This window comes from Lagenorhynchus albirostris, chromosome 9, assembly GCF_949774975.1.
Source record: "Lagenorhynchus albirostris chromosome 9, mLagAlb1.1, whole genome shotgun sequence".
Taxonomy (NCBI): domain Eukaryota; kingdom Metazoa; phylum Chordata; class Mammalia; order Artiodactyla; family Delphinidae; genus Lagenorhynchus; species Lagenorhynchus albirostris.
In genome coordinates, this window is record NC_083103.1 from 94,266,714 (window position 1) to 94,283,835 (window position 17,122).

Here is a 17,122-nt window from a genome sequence, read left to right on the forward strand (position 1 = left end):
AAACTATCAAACTCTTAGAGGAAAACATAGGCAGAACACTCTATGACATAAATCACAGCAAGATCCTTTTTGACCCACCTCCTAGAGAAATGGAAATAAAAACAAAAATAAACAATGGAACCTAATGAGACTTCAAAGCTTTTGCACAGCAAAGGAACCCATAAACAAGACCAAAAGACAACCCTCAGAATGGGAGAAAATATTTGCAAATGAAGCAACTGACAAAGGATTAATCTCCAAAATTTACAAGCAGCTCATGCAGCTCAATAACAAAAAAACAAACAACCCAATCCAAAAATGGGCAGAAGACCTAAATAGACATTTCTCCAAAGAAGATATACAGACTGCCAACAAACACATGAAAGAATGCTCAACATCATTAATCATTAGAGCAATGCAAATCAAAACTACAATGAGATATCATCTCACACCAGTCAGAATGACCATCATCAAAAAATCTAGAAACAATAAATGCTGGAGAGGATGTGGAGAAAAGGGAACCCTCTTGCACTGCTGGTGGGAATGTGAATTGGTTCAGCCACTATGGAGAACAGTATGGAGGTTCCTTAAAAAACTACAAATAGAACTACCATATGACCCAGCAATCCCACTACTGGGCATATACCCTGAGAAAACCAAAATTCAAAAAGAGTCATGTACCAATATGTTCATTGCAGCTCTATTTACAATAGCCCAGAGATGGAAACAACCTAAATGCCCATCATCGGATGAATGGATAAAGAAGATGTGGCACATATATACAATGGAATATTACTCAGCTATAAAAAGAAACGAAACTGAGCTATTTGTAATGAGGTGGATAGACCTAGAGTCTGTCATACAGAGTGAAGTAAGTCAGAAAGAGAAAGACAAATACCGTATGCTAACACATATATATGGAATTTAAGAAGAAAAAAAAATGTCATGAAGAACCTAGGGGTAAGACAGAAATAAAGACACAGACCTACTGGAGAACGAACTTGAGGATATGGGGAGAGGGAAGGGTGAGCTGTGACAGGGCGAGAGAGAGTCATGGACATATACACGCTAACAAACGTAAGGTAAATAGCTAGTGGGAAGCAGCCGCATGGCACAGGGATATCGGCTCGGTGCTTTGTGACCGCCTGGAGGGGTGGGGTAGGGAGGGTGGGAGGGAGGGAGACGCAAGAGGGAAGAGATATGGGGATATATGTATATGTATAACTGATTCACTTTGTTATAAAGCAGAAACTAACACACCATTGTAAAGCAATTATACTCCAATAAAGTTGTAAAAAAAAAAAAACTGTTGAAGCTAAGATAGCAAAATGTCAAGAAGTACAAAATCTAGGCGTTGGATATTTATTATTTTTCTACTTTTCTGTATATCTGAATTTTTTCTCAGTAAACAGGTTTTTTTAACTTATATAAACACAGTTTTAAAATAGTCTCAAAAACTGATAGAACTACAAGGAGATATTGATAAATCCACCATCATAGAGCAAACTTTTAGCACACTTCTCTCAATGATTGTTAGGTCAAACAGGTAAAATATTAGTATAGACAATTGAACAACATACTTAGTATGCTTGATTAATAGACATGTGTAGAAACTTGCACACAATACTTAGAAAATAAGCCTCCTTCTCAAGCACATTTATAAAAAAAATTAACTACATACTAGTCCATAAAGTAAGTCTCAACGCATTTCAAAAGCAGTATGGATACACCCAGTTTTGTGCTCCCATCAATTTCTGATCAGCCTTGCCTGCATTTCCCATCCTCTCACCTCCAGGATGTAGTCGCTGACCTGGCTTCCTGCCCTGGGTGGCCCCAGTACTGGCCCCTTTCATTCCCCTGGTTTCAAAGCCCTGGTAACTGCCACCACCTCTTCTCCTAACACCACATTGGTCTCCATCACCCCTGGGGCCAGGGCTGGGCTTTGGCTTGGGTGGTCTTCATTGTACCCACCAGCACCCAGAGCCAGCAGACTGTACCCACAAGGCTCTGCTTCCCCAGGGCTCCCTGAAAAGACTAACAAAACATGGAAATTATTGTCTTTGGGATAAATATTGAATAAGGGGAAACAGGAGACAGGAAGGGGCCAGCAGATAAATTATTCTACCTTCTTCCCCAAAATGAAATTATTCAGAGAAGCCCGAGTTCCCCAGAGACAGTCCCTGTGATTCAGCAACCAGCTGCGTGTTGCTGAGTCAGCTGTGGTCAGCTCTGTATCACATCACCTTTCTCTCTTTCCCTGCCTCTCAGCCCTTTCCCCCTAACGCCTGCTTCCCTGGGATTGAACCCCATAATAAAGTGTTAAGATTAAGTTTAACTTAGACAACTTAAGTTTTCTAAGAAAACTGGTCTAAGACTATCAAACCGATGAAGCTCTCTGATTGCAATGCTATTAAGTTATGAGACAACAGCAAACAATAATTTTTTAAATGTAAAATGCATATGTGATGTTAACAGCACTTCTAAATAATTCATAGGTCAAAGCAGAAATTATAAGGAAAAATTTACTTAAAATAGAATGATAATGAAAAATATATATGTACACAGACACATGCACGTACCCATAGAATGTTTTAGGGTGACATTCAGCAGCTAATCTGAAAGTACTCGTGCTCTTTACGACCTGGATTTGTGCGGAGATGGGCCGACTTTTGCACTCGCCACTCAGAGTACAGGTGGTTCCACAGAAAGGGGGCGGAGGGATCAAAAGAGAACCAGGAAGTTGTAACGTGACTAACACAGAGACTCTCACAGCTGACCCTCACCATCTCTGAAAGGGAGGGTGTGGTGAGGCGGTTGGTGGGAGAAAAGACCCGCCTCCTTCCCACAAGGAAGGAAGGGAATTGAATCCCAGAAAGATAAGCCTGACGCAGGAGTACTGGTCTGGTGCTCCCAGATCCAGTCCAGAGCTATCTCCACGAGAAGGTCCCCTCCTAAAAGCAAGCCATTACACGGACCACGATGGAGCGCCGAGTGCGAACGTGGGCCAGGAGCTGGGAGAGGCACGTGGAGGCGGGTGAGGACTCAGCCCAGCCCGTTAGCGTGGTAGGGGAGCTCAGGGGAGAATTTAAGGATGGAGTGGGAAGCACTCTAATACAGGTGTGTGCAAATGCCAGGGACAGTGACGTCTGAAATAGAGCTGGAGACCAAATAGGCTGTACCCATTCCAGGAGGTGAGAGTAGCTAGAGGGAACAGCAATTACAATGGAAGAGACAGGAAGAAGCCCTGCGTTCAGAGAACAGTGTGAGAGAGAAGGACAGAATGGGAAGTTGAAAGGAGAGACGTGTGATGACGTTGTAGTGAGGAGAAAAGAATCTGGGCTTTAGAGGCAAGCACACCCTGACTCAAAACTGTGTGTGTGTGTTTATTACGAATGTATCACATAGTTATAAAAATTCCAACAACACTGAAGAGTAAAAGTAAAGAGTTAAACACAGACATAGGGAACAGATTTCTGGTTGCCAAGGTGGGACGGGGGTGGGTGGTGGAGGAGGGATGGAGTAGGAGGTTTGGGATTAGCAGACGTAAACTATTATAAATAGAATGGATAAACAACAAGGTCCTACTGTATACCACAGGGAACTATATTCAATACCCTGTGATAGGGACTTCCCTGGTGGTCCAGTGGGTAAGACTGTGCTCCTGATGCAGGGGGCCCGGGTTTGATCCCTGGTGGGGGAACTAGATCCCGCATGCATGTCACAACTAAAAGTCCACATGCTGCAACTAAGAAGTCTGCATACTTCAACTAAAGATCCCACATGCCGCAGCTAAGACCTGGTGCAGCCAAAAGAAGTAAATAATTTTTTTTTTATCCTGTGATAAACCATAATGGCAAAGAACATAAAAAAGGGTGCATGTTTATGTATAACTGAATCACTTTGCTGTACAGCAGAAATTAACATAACATTGTAAATCAACTATACTTCATTTAAAAAATAAATAAAATTTTTTTAAAAATAAATAACGGGGCTTCCCTGGTGGCACAGTGGTTAAGAATCCGCCTGCCAATGCAGGGGACACGGGTTCGAGCCCTGGTCTGGGAAGATCCCACATGCTGCGGAGCAACTAAGCCCGTGCGCCATGACTACTGAGCCTGTGCTCTAGAGCCCGCGAGCCAGAACTACTGAGCCCACGCACCACAACTACTGAAGCCTGCGCGCCTAGAGCCCGTGCTCCACAACAAGAGATGCCACCGCAATGAGAAGCTCACGCACTGCAACGAAGAGTAGCCCCTGCTCGCCGCAACTAGAGAAAGTCTGCGCGCAGCAACAAGACCCAACGCAGTCATAAATAAATGAATTCATTAAAATAAATAAATAAATACCGAGTTAAAGTTTCATCTTCAATTTCCAGCCCAATCCCCAATCCCCCTCATCAGAGGCAACCACTAATCTCAGTTGGATGTGTATCTTTCCAGACTCTTTTCTATACAAATACTTAATATCTCTGTGTCTCCATTTCCTCATCTGTAAAATGGGACTAATAATAATGGCTCTTCCCTCATAGGGTTGCTGTGAGGGTTAAATTGTTACCAAACCTGGGTCCCTGGAAATTGATAAGAGGCCATATGAGGAATTCAGGAAAGCTTTATTGCTGCAGCACTAGGGAGCAAAAACAAGTAACAGGTGACCCTGCTCGCTGCCCGGGGGTGGGGGATGGCAAGCTGGTTCCTTAAATGGGGTGAGGGTGGGGGGAGACTTGTGGGTTGGGCCAGAGGGGGGGCTTAGGTGGTCTGCCCACACTGTGTAGTACCCTGTTTTTGCTCCCGGCACCTTGGAAGTGGCAGCTGGTTTGTGGCCTTTTTGTATCTTATCGTTCATACTTTGCCCCAACTGCACATGCATGCAGTTATTTTTAGTCCTGTATAGTTTCTTTGTATTCTGTTGCTCGAGGACCCCATTGTCCAGGTGCAAGCACCCCAGTAAAGAGTCCTAGGTCCGAGGACCCAGCCTGTCTCAAAATGACTTAGTACACACATGCAAAGTACTCCAAGACAGGCCTGGTCCAACAAGCACTCAGTATATGTTAGTGATTATCATTATTATTATTACTATTTACGAACATCCATAAATGGTTGACTACTTGTTTGTTTTTCACATTTTACTGGATTTAAATTCTGCTACCTAATAGTTACCTGTCTGTGGGAAATTTTTTTAGCTTCTCAATGCTTTGGTTTTATCATCGGTAAAAGGGGGTTTTATACCTGCCTTCCAGGAGTGTAACAAGATGTGAATATGTTGTAGGAAGGTGACTAGCAACTCAGGAACCAGATCAGTACTTGCCTTAGTCATGATTACACAGAGCTGGGGTCTCCCTCGCATCCTCGCACCCGCCTCCACACTCACTGCTTAAGGCCCTTTTACACCCAAAAGAAGAGGAGATCAAGGACAGGACAAACCCTGGCATTTCTCACCCTCCTGCAGACAGTGCCCAGGGAAAGGATGGGGTTTGGGCTAGAAATCACCTGGGAGATGAGTCTCAGTGCAAATTCTGATTCAGTAGCTTGGAGGTGGAGCCTGAAATTCTGCATTTCTAACAAGCTCCCTGGCGGTGCTTATGCTGCTTGTCTGCAGACCACATTTTAGTATCCAGGGCCCATAACTCCTATCCTTCCTGTGGTCCAACTGAAAGGCATCTGCAGATGCGTTGCCTGGCGAAGTCAGGGGCCCAGACAGCTGACCTCACAGTCCATTCTGAACCCCATGGGGCTGCCCTCCCTCTGGGTACTCCCTGGCCCCTGAGGATCCCATTCCTTCAAGGAAAGAAGGGAAAGTCTAGATTTTCCCCAGAGAATAGACACAGCCTCTGCTCCCATGGAGTTTACATCCTAGTTAGAGAAGATATACAATAAACAAGTAAACAAGTATATGTCTGCGCTTTGAAAAAAATAAAGCAGGATAAGGAGACAGTGTCTGAGCTGTGGAAGATGTTATTGTAGGTAAGATAGCCAGGGGAGTCTTCTCTGAGGAGATGGCATTTCAGCAGAGACCTGACTGAAATAGGAGAATGATGGGGAGTTCCCTGGTGGTCCCGTGGTTAGGACTCGGTGATCTCACTACTGGGGCCCCAGGTTCAATCCCTGGTCAGAGAACTAGGATCCTGCAAGCCAGCGCATGGCCAGTAAAAAAGAAATAGGACAATGAAACCTGTGGATATCTGGGGGAAGAGCATTCTAGCACAGGAACAGCATGTGCAAAGGTCCTGAGACAGGAGGAGGCCAATGTTTGAGGAACAGCAAGAACAATGATGCTAGCACGGGATGAGTCAGCAGGAGAGTGTTAGGAAAAGAAGATATCAAAGAGGCAACAGGGATCAGAACAGTAAGGCCTTCTAGGCCATTGTGAGGAATGAGTAAGACAAATTGGGAGGTTCTGAGGAAAAGAGTGACATCATCTAATTTTTTTGTAATTTTTTAAGATGTCATTTACAGAAAGTAAACTTCACCGTTTTTAGTGTAGAGTTCTGCCAATTTTGACAAATGTGTGCAAGCACGCAACCATAGCTCTATCACCCCCCAAAAGTCTCCCTTGCCCTCTGTGACCTTCCCCACACCCACCTATAGCCATGGGCAGCCACTGATCTGTTTTGTGTCCCTATGGATTTGCTTCTTCCAGGCTGTCATTTAAATGGAACTAGAGAGTAGGTGCCCTCTTAAGTCTGAATCCTTTCACTTAGCGTAATGCACTTGAGATTCATCCGTCCAAAAGTATATGGAACTTTTGATGACTGAAGAGTATTCCACTGTATGGATGTGACAGTTTGTTCATCCGTTCACCAGGTGAAGGACATTTAGACTGTTTCTTGTTTATGGCAATGACACAATCAAATCTCTATAAACATCTTTGTACAGGTTTTTGTGTGATCATAAGCTTCTATGCATTTCTTCTGACAGAGATGGAGTGGGAGGAAATGGACTTACTCTCCTATCTGAAACAACTAAAAATCTGGGGGAAAAAATATACAGAATGCTTTTCAGACATAAGACATCAGGCAGCACAGGACAGTGATCCCCGAGAGAGGAGAAACCGACGAAGTGAGCCCCACGACTGCCGAGCACGGGGAGGACGGCTCAGGAAGAGGGTAGCAACCTGCTGAAATCCAGGAGGTGAAGGGGAGCCGGGGGGGCCAAGGCAGAGGGGGCTCACCTTGCCAAGTCCTGGAGGAGAGACAGCTTCCCAGAGGGAAAGTTCCAGAGAGCTGTAGACGGCGCCCTCAGGCCTTTGGCATCTGACCAAGCCGTGTGTGTGTGTGTGTGTGTGTGTGTGTGTGTGTGTGTGTGTGTGTGTGTGTGTGTGTAAGCCACCTAGGGTTGAGGAAGAACCACCAGGAGGACTGGTTAGAACAATCCCTGGAGCTCTTAACAGGGCCGGGAAGAGGATCATGGCCACCAACTAGAGTGGAAAACTTCATGATTCCTGGCAGATAAGGAAGAAGGTTCAAAGGATAGCGCCTCAGTAGTGGGTGAGATGGGCCCTAGATGAAAGACTGCCTTGTGTCAGCTCCAGCAAGCGTTTCCCCTAATCCTTTCTGCTTGTTCTCTCCCTGGCCTCAGGTAGTTTCCTCACACACCCAACTATCAATACTCAGCTGAAGACTCAGGAAAACCCACAAATTCTAACCCACTTAGTTTTCCCAGATTCTCAGCTCCTCTCATCAACTCAGGGACAATGCTGGGCTTAGCCTGGGTCCCCCTCCCTACATTGTGGCCTGGAAGTTCTCTCCAGGCAGGAAACTGGGCCAATAGAAGGGCTCATTTGTTTCTCCCTCTCAGGAACCTTCGTCTTCCACTCCCTTTTGTCCTATGATGAAAACCAACCATATCATATATTTTCCGCAGTTTTTTAGTTGTCTGAAGTAGAAGGGTAAATGGCCCCTAAGACTCCGTCTTAGCTGGAAACAGAGATGACGTCACCTAATTTTGTTTTAAAAGGATTGCTCTGGAGACTAGACTAAGGGCAAGGGCGACAGTAGGAAGACCAGGCGAGAGCCATCGGTGGCCTGTCCATGACTGCAGGGACGGCGGTGGTGAAAGGTCACGGAGTTCAGGATGTATTCTGAACACAGAGCCGATGCTATTTGCTGGTAAAAAGGATTCAGCTGTGAGAGAAACTAAGGAGTCATAGTAGATTCTACTGTTTGGGGCCCGAATGACTGGGTGAATAAGGAAGACTGGGAGGAATGAGGCGAGATCAGGAATTTGGTTTTGAACAGTTAATATGATCCTGTCTGCCAGGAAGTCATTTCTCAACACACAGCCCTCCCTTCCCAGGTCTGCCCCACTCCGCTGACAGCCTCTCCTTACCAGGAACACGAGGGTGTGCTCAGCAAGGCCACACCTGAGCTCGCCTTCCATCCCACTGGCGATGCACAGATGGGGCCTCGCCTCGGGCAGCCCTTTCTAAGTATGGAAATGCTTGTGGAAGCTGTTACCTGGCTTGGAAACTACTTACATTTATGACCAGCACTTTGTAGTTTTTAAAGTATTTAACACCTACAGTCTCCTTCAATCCTCACAAGAACACCAGTGGTAGGTATAAACATCCCCGTTTGCAGGTTACGGAACCAAGGCTCAGAGAGGTGAAGTGGTGCCCAAGGCCATTACTGGTGAATGATAGAGTGAGAACTTGAACCCAGGTCCCTGGATTCTAAATCCGGGATTGTTCTTCTCCGTACTTGCACTCAGGCAGTGGAAGGGGACCCTCCATCTTACCTGTTAGCACGTCGGGGGCTTTGTTTAAGCCCTGAGCTGACAGCACACCCTCCCTCCCTCCCACTGTGTGTGCTGCTCCTGTTACAGTGTGTACAGGTACAAATAGAATGCGGGGAAGGGACTGGCCAGATGCCTGGGGCCCTGGATTGGGAGGGTCCTGAGCTGTCTCCGGCTTCAATCTCAAGTCTGCTCTGCGAATGACGTGACCCGGTAACTTAGTAGGAACCAGAGACCATGAGGCAAAGTCTCTCAATCTCTTGCCTCACCCCCACCCCACCCCTCCACCGCCCCACACACCAGTTTACCAGCCTTTATTTCCACCTGACCTCCTTTCCCTGTCGTGGTGGCAGAGCGTTGACGCCCCTGTCTAAAGCTAGTCATCCCATCTGGCCTCTGGGTCCCATCCCCTCAGGTCTACCCAAAAGGACTCTTGCTGCCTATCAGCTAAGGCAGGCGTTCCCTCTCCACCGCCTCTTCCCCAGCGGCATTTAACCCTTTTATTTCTTCCATCTTAAGGAGAAAACCATCCATCCTCCTTCCTACCTGGGCCAATGCCTCTTCTGTCCTTCAAAGCCAAGTCACCTGAAATTATAACCTCAGGTGCCAGTGCCTCCCACTGACTCTTCCACACCCTGGAATCCGGCTCCTTCTGCCTCTGCCACCTGGCCCTCCCCTTCCACTGTGCTGGGCTCACTGGGGCCACCGATGACTTTCATAAGGACTGATCCTTAACTTAGCGATGGCCACTCTGTTCTTAACATTCCTTGCTACCTTGACCTCAAAGACATCACTTGGCCTTGCCCTCATCGCACCCTTATGGCCTCGCCTTCCTTCAACCAGCCACTGAGTGTCAGAGCCCAAGATTCCCTAGATGAGCCCACCTTCCCCGTGGTCCGAACAGACCATTTACTCCTAAGTCCTAGACTCTTATTTACAACTGTCTACTATTCTGGTATCCTGGGGGCACACTCACCACTTCCATAAATGCACATTACGTCCAACACGCTGTTCCCCTCCACTCCCTTTCAGGGCAAACTTACCTCTAAGTACCCGCTCATTGCAAGAGGAGCTTAGAAGCCATCCTTGGCACCATCTTCTCCTAGCCCCCTAAAATCAAGCTCTGTATATTCTACTCCCCTGATTATCACAACCCTTGCACTGCTCTCCATCCCTTTTCTGCCACCATCTCTTGCCTGGGCAACCAAATTGGCAGCACAACGCTCACTGTCTCCTGTCTTGCCGTCTCGAACTCTGTCCTGCCTCTCCCCCGCTAAAATCTTCCAGTGGCTCCCCATGGCCTACAAAATACAACGTGAACCTTCTGGCATGGCCTGGAAACCCCGCAGGATCGGGGCCTTGCCTACGCTGCCTGCTGCTGCCCTGCTCCCCCCATCTCCAGTCCCCACCACACCATCAGGGCTGCAGCCGCAGCTGAACCTCTTGCAGCTACCTGAACCCCTGTCATCTCACAGGCTGCTCTGTGTTCCCCAAAACACATTTTGCTTTCTCCTGGGCACCCAGCAACTACATTTCCCAGCCTGCCTGTGGAGGAGCATGTGGGCAGAATGACGTGGTCCTCTTCCAGGCCTGGCCCATAAACCTTCCAACACACCATCTTCATTCTCACCTTTCTCATCCACCACCTGCATGGAAAAGTCTCCAAGGACCCAGAGGAGGGCAGAGCCACAAAGTAAGATGCAACGCCTCCAAGTGACACGTGGAAAGCAGCCTGGACAGGAGACCCACAAGTGAGAAGCAAACTTGCATCGTGTTAAAAGTTTTCTATTTCAATCACAGGAGACTATAAGCTCCCTGAGAGTATGGTCAATATTTAGCCCATTTTAGTACTACCAGCATCTAGCAGAGCATCTAGTTCAGAATAGTCCATCTGGTCTCTGTGCCTGCTACCAGCTCAAATAAGAACACATAATTTATGTGTATTTTTGTCCTAGTTGAGTCCGTATGGCCTTAACCGGTGACCGTATGTCCAGGTTTGCCCAGGACAGTCCGAGTTCCTAATTTGGCTTTGACACAATTGCTTATCTATCCATTATGATGACAGTTGAATGGGGAGAGGAAGTAGGGATGAAACAGCAACGATGGGAACCTACCCAGGCCTTGGGACTGATCCTTACGTGGAGAACAGCACGTTCAATGAACAGCATTCCAAGAGTGTTATAAACTCAGACATGGACCAGGAAACTTCAATATCCAACAGGTCTATAGCTGATGAGAAGGTGGCAGGAGGTCCCAGGCCACAAGCTGTACCTGAAGACAGGTGAGTGGTGGCGTGGGGATCCAGGTGACGGGTCCATTCAGGGTGAGAGCACAGAGCAGGCACTTTAGCTGAGAGCTCAGAACAGAGTGCTGTCAGGGGCGTCAGCTGAAACTGAGGACCTCACGGACTTCTGCGTTGCTGGGGCCCTTGACCGAGGAAGAAGAGTCTTTTAACAAGATCTTTGAGGACTTAGTGTTTGAAACCCTTTGAGATGCAGTCTTAGGGGAATCCATTGAAGAGAAGGGTATGGTATGGTGAGAAAGTGTGGTATGATAAAATCCATGAATACAAGCACACACTCACATACACACACACACACGCATACATAGTCCCAATTCTTTCCCAGCCTGGCCTTGTGCCCAGCAGCTGGAAAGAAGGCATGAGCGCTTGGTTAATCTATGTTCAAGTGGTTTAAGATGGACAATATGAAATGTGCATGGGTAGAGTCATTCCTGGGATATAAGCCTAAACTTCCTCCCTCCCTCACCCCCCCAGATAGCTTGTCCCCTAAAACAGCAACCTGGAGGGACCAGACAAGCAGGGCTCAGTGTGCCCACATATGCCAGTCAGTAAATTGTTTTGCACTTTTCCTCTTTAAGGTTTACGTTGTACATTTGAAACAGATTTCACCTGGATATAAATGTTAATCTGGGGTGGAAGGGCCTGGGGAAGGGGGTGTGATGATATTTAGTGCTACCAGAATCATTGCCAAGGTCATCGGTACAGGGAGGGCCCTGGCAACGATTCCAGTATTAGAGGGCCATCTTTGCAGCTTCTCCAGAGAAGAAGTACTATCAGCACTAATACGACCTGAATGCCTGTGAATATGCCAGGCATCCTTAGACTTTTTGCATCTGTTATCTCACCAAGGCAGGGAACGTTTCAGACACAAGGAGACTGAGGCTTGGCTGGCAAGTAATAAAACTGGGCCCCAAATTCCAGTCAGCCAGAAATAGAAACCCCAACCCGTTTCTATTAAACATAATTTTTATTTCATCCAAGGCAAAGCTAGATAAAACTCTACAATGCAAAACATGTTGTCAAGGCAAGACAGTCTGATCACATTCATTCTGTGCTTGAACACAAGTCAGTGCTGGGTGTGTGCACATCTGCGCCTCCCAGGAGGCACCTGCAGATCTGAGGCCCCCCAAGGCCCGTTTGTGCTGCATTGTTTCGATCTATAGTTACATAGGAAATTGACTATGAGTATTGTCATCCAAGGCAGAGGAATAAACCATGCATAAGATAGTCAAAAGCACTGTGTATCGGGTGGGAGGGTAAGGACTCCCACCTGGGACAAAGTAAAGTGAAGCTGTAGGAGTTTCCCCAGAGAAGAGCCCCCTCCTGGCACTCCCTCCCCCCAGCACTCTGATGGCATCTGTCTGTGACAATGAGACAGAGTCACGGCGTTACGGAGCCCAGGAGCGCGGCTGATCTCCCCCTCTGTCTCCTATCCTTTCTCAGCCTCCAGGTGCCCCAACGGATATAGCTCTGGCCAGGGAAGATGGCTCCTGAAACGTGCAGAACCTCCCCCATCTCAGGCACACTCAGCCTTTACACACACCTCCATACACCCCGACGTCCATGCATGGCCCACCCACCCCACAGTCATGCATTTCCACACACGCACGCCACCCAGGCACACCCTCAGCTGCCCCCATCTCGGGAGCTCGCTCTCACCCCCTCCCTGAGCTCTACCGGCCCCTCTCCCAGACCTCTCCAGCACCCCAGGTTCCTTCTGGCTGCCTTCTGCTCAATTCCTGCACCAGGAGAATCCCAAGGCCTGGAATGCTCGGGTCCTATGCGGGGTCAAGGACGGGGAGCTGGGAAACGCTTCGTCTACGGTCTCCTGACCTTACTGTCAGCATAGATGCGTGTGTCCAGGGCTCCCAAGTTCAACTTTGTGAACGGCTCTCTCTAGCCCACAGGCCCTGAAAACACCCTCACCAGCCCCTGGAGACCTGCACTTGCTGAGGGTCTGCCTGGGAAGATGGCTTTGCCCACACATCTTCTATGGCAAATTCATGCTAGGGTTTCTCCATGGCTATAACCCCGGCCTTGGCGCAGGACAGTGTTTGTGGTGGGACTAAGTTTAGCATCCTCAGCCCCCACCTTCACTAAATGTCAGTAGAGCCCTCAGGCATTGGGCAGCCAAAAGCGTCCCCGCTACAGTCCCAACCACCTCTACTGAAAACCACCAAACAAAAGCCATGCACAGGAAACTTTAAGCATCAGAGCCAGGGTTCTAACATTACAAAGACTAAAATAATTCCAAGGGGGAGGGGTGGGAAGAGAGAGACAGAGAAGAGAGAAAGTGTGTGTACGTGTGTGTGTGCCTGTGCGTGTGTGTGTGTGAACTATGGGGATGGGACACAGAGATGAGGACAGGACAGATTGGAACAATCCCTCCAATTATGACACCTGGACTGCTAGATCCCGTCCAAGCCAAAAAAGATTTTTAAGCCAAAAAAGATTTTTAAACCAAAACCTGCCAAGCCTCACAACAGTCCTGCGAGGTAGGTATTATTACACCCATTTTATAGATAGGGAAAGCTGAGCCCAGAGAACGTGCATGACCCGCCTATGATGCTCTTCCTCTCCCCCACTCTGTACGCCTTGGCTTCCTCTCAAGGGAGTAAGAGGAGCACAAGACACTCTGCCCTTCCAAATGCTAACGCTGGGAAAGGAGAAGCAAGCAGTTTTGCGTGAAGGCAGCCTACGAAGTTTCCCGAATGACCGGTGGCTCTTGTCCGTCTGCTCCCAAAGCCAGGAAAATCTGAACCTGAGCCCAGGATGGGTGGAGGAGGCCGCAAGGGACAGAGGCAGATCTCAGTGGGACCCTGCAAGCCCCTCAGGCTGGGCAAGGGTCACAGGTCACAGCCATGGCTGCCCTGCAGGCACTCCTGTTCCCCCTCCCCAAACCTGCACCCTTGGGGACGCTCGCCGCTGCTTTTTGGCAGGGAGGGTCCTCAGGCAGTCCCCACACACTTTGGAAAAGGGGGCTACTCCCCTCTCATCCCTCCCAGGGGCCCAGAGGACAGAGTGTCAGGAATTCAACAAGAGAGCGAGGGGGTGGGAGCAGATGGCGGATTCCTCCATGATCACAGCCCCGGCCCCCCTCACTTCCCCAACCCCACAGGGACAATGCCACGACATGGCCTGTAAGGGGCCCACGGGAGCACTTGGCAGACGCCTCCAAGACTCAGTGGCTGGCCAGCGGGCTATTAACAATACAACTCCAGCTCCCCGGTCCCCTGCCTGACCCTGGGTGAGGGCAGCGGGACCCTCACCAGGGCCCACCAGAGCTGGCTGTTCCCTAGGGGCTGAAGTGGGGAGGGAGCGCATGAGCCAGGACTCAGGAGCTAAGGCACAGTCTAGCCCCACACGCGAGGGGTGTGCAAACCAGTGCGTGGAAAAGCAAAGGAAAACCCTGGGCACTCTCTCCCTGCACCTCCCCAACCCTGGGGTGAGAGCGGGGCACGGCTGAGCAGGAAGCAGACAGAAAACCCAAGGGCCCTCTCATCCAAAGCAACAGGGTCCCCGAGGTGAAGGCCAGCCTTGACGCAGGGATGGAGATGAACAGCCCTGGGCAGGGAGAAGCTGGAGGAGCACAGGAGCAGCTCCTCAAGCAAGATGGCGCCACCTGCTGCTTCAAGGGAAGAGGAGCAGCGCGGAGCTGGCGGCGAGCTCCCAGCAGTGGCCATGGTCCTGCCATGCTGAGGAGAAGGGGCAGCCAGCGCTGGCAGGGCTGGGGGTGAGCGTTCCGTGGCCAAGAGGCCCACCTCTGCAGCCCTGATCCCCCAAGGAGAAATACTAGGAAAGGTGTAGGTGGCGCCCCAGTGCTCTGGGAAGGCCTGAGGGACCCCTGCATGAGCCCTCAGGGCCCAGAGATCAGAGGAGCAGACTAGGTGGGCTAGGACCCCCCAAGACCAGGGTGGCAGCCCTAGCTGGGAGGGTTCAGAGACTGAGCAGCTTGGGGTCTGGGGGTGGGGGCAGAACCAAGACAGGCAGGCAGGCACCCAGGGGTGGGGGGAAAGGGGAGTTCCTCACTAGAAGGACGTGGGGCAGCAGGAATCCATCAAAGCCTCTCACTGTAGGACTCTCCAACAGCCTCCCACCCTCGGATCCTGTACAGAGTCCTCTGGCCACTCCTGCCGTAGAAGGGTTAGTCCTCCATACTCAGGGTCCAGCTACTGGGGCAGCCCTCCCCAACCCCCCAAGTCTCTCACAAAGAGATATCTGGAGGAAAACCAAGGCATTCCCTGTCCAGGGTGGGGACACTGAAGGAAACCATCTACCCAGGTGTCGGGGGACCGGCCCTCCACACCGCTCCAGCCCCTCCTTTCCTTTCCTGAACCTTCCACAGGGCCCCTCCCTTGGCCAGCCCTTGTCCCTGGGGAGCCCTGGGGGGGAAGGGGGTGGGGCAGGCTGGACAGGACCCCAGTTTCTCCCCGCCCGGAAAGACTACAGTTTGAGCCAAGCAGCAGATGTCTCAGGCACGTGGGTTCATGGACACGGCTCAGGCATCAGTTTCATCGTTAGAAAGCGAGGCTCCCGGCGGCTGCTTGGCCCCGAGCAGGGCTCACACTTTTTTTGGTGCTTTCTCTTCCGCCTTGGAGCCAGGTAACCCATTCTCTGTATTATCGTTCCCTGACGAACTCACGAGGCACTCCTTCCTGAGAGGAGAGAGGAGAGAGGGGGGTTGCTGGTGAGAGGAGGAACCCAAGTGATGGGTAAATGGTAGAGGAGGAGCCATGGTGCCCTGGGCCAGTGCTGGACCCTCTCCCTGGCCTTCTGTAGAGCTACGGTAGCCAGAGGCCCGGTTGCCTGACCTCTCTTCCTCCATATCCTCATCTATAGAATGGGTATAACGATGGCCCCTTCTTCATGGGGTTGCTGGGAGGAGTCAGTGAGCCCTTGGAACAGTGCCTGACCCACAGGAAGGTCTCAGTAAGGCTAGCATCACGCAGTCATCTCAACGTGGCAGAAGGCAGGGGTACCAGGCGCTGTTCCTAGGGATCAGTGCTGAGGGGCAACTGTCCGGCTGTGCCAACCCAGGCGAAGGGTTCAGGCCAGTGGGCAGTATGCCAAGGGCAAAGCGCTCCTCACCCAGGGCCCCGCAGGCCCTTCCTCCTGAAGTTCACTGTGACCAGAGGTAGAAGAACGAGATGGAAGGGGCACAGCAGATGTGAACAGGGGGTGGTGGGACAGGGCAGTAGGAAGGAGAGATGGTTAGGCGGAAGACACCCCCCCAGGAGCACCAACACCCTGGCCACCCTGTGCTGGACATGCTCCAGTTTGAGTATAACGCCCCCCAACAGCAGTGCCCAGGCTGCACAGGGCTCTCCAGGGAAGACCTGACTGCTACCTCACTCCCACCTTTCAGCTCATGAAAACCTCCAAGTCTTTTTCACTGCTGTTGTCGCTAAACTACATCTTAGCCTCACCCTGGGCTTCTATACCTGGGTTTGAGGCCTCCAGGAAGGACTTAACATTTTGTCCTCATCAATTTCATCTTGCAAGATTTAGTCCATAGCTCCAGCCTCCTAAGATCCTCCTAGATCCAGAAAATGGAACCCTCCTACACTGCTGGTGGGAATGTAAATTGGTGCAGTCACTATGGAAAACAGTACGTAGGTTTAGTTTTTTAAAACTAAAAATAGAGTTGCCATATGATCCAGCAATCCCACTCCTGGGCACATATCTGGAGAAAACTCTAATTCGAAAAGATACACGCACCCCAATGTTCATAGCAGCACTATTTACAATAGCCAAGACACGGAAACAACCCAAGTGTCCATCCACAGATGAATGGATAAAGAAGATGTGGTACATGTATACAATGGAATATTACTCAGCCATAAAAAAGAATGAGATAATGCCATTTGCAGCAACATGGATGGACCAAGAGATGATCATACTAAGTGAAGTAAGTCAGACAGAGAAAGACAAATATCATATGATATCACTTATATGTGGAATCTAAAATATGATACAAGTGAACTTATCTACGAAACAGAAACAGCATAGAAAAAAAAAAAACTTACGGTTACCAAAGGGGGAGAGAGAAATTAGGAGTCTGAGATTAGCAGATACAAACTACGATATATAAAATAGATAAACCACAAGGTCC

At 49.5% G+C, this 17,122-nt stretch overlaps 2 protein-coding genes across 2 annotated transcripts in view; both read right to left on the reverse strand.

The window, feature by feature from the left end:
- SMIM35 (small integral membrane protein 35) overlaps positions 1 to 10,006 on the reverse strand; it is a 115,123-nt gene extending 105,117 nt beyond the window's left edge. Inside the window, 1 exon segment of the mRNA XM_060160893.1 lies at positions 9,937 to 10,006. Coding sequence (XP_060016876.1) covers positions 9,937 to 10,006 — 70 coding nt within the window.
- Positions 10,007 to 13,455: 3,449 nt separating this feature from the next.
- The window catches only part of SCN4B (sodium voltage-gated channel beta subunit 4), a 16,479-nt gene continuing 12,812 nt past the window's right edge, over positions 13,456 to 17,122 (reverse strand). The window contains exon 5 of the mRNA XM_060160477.1: positions 13,456 to 15,665. Coding sequence (XP_060016460.1) covers positions 15,572 to 15,665 — 94 coding nt within the window. The 3' untranslated portion in view covers positions 13,456 to 15,571. The remainder of the gene's footprint in view (positions 15,666 to 17,122) is intronic.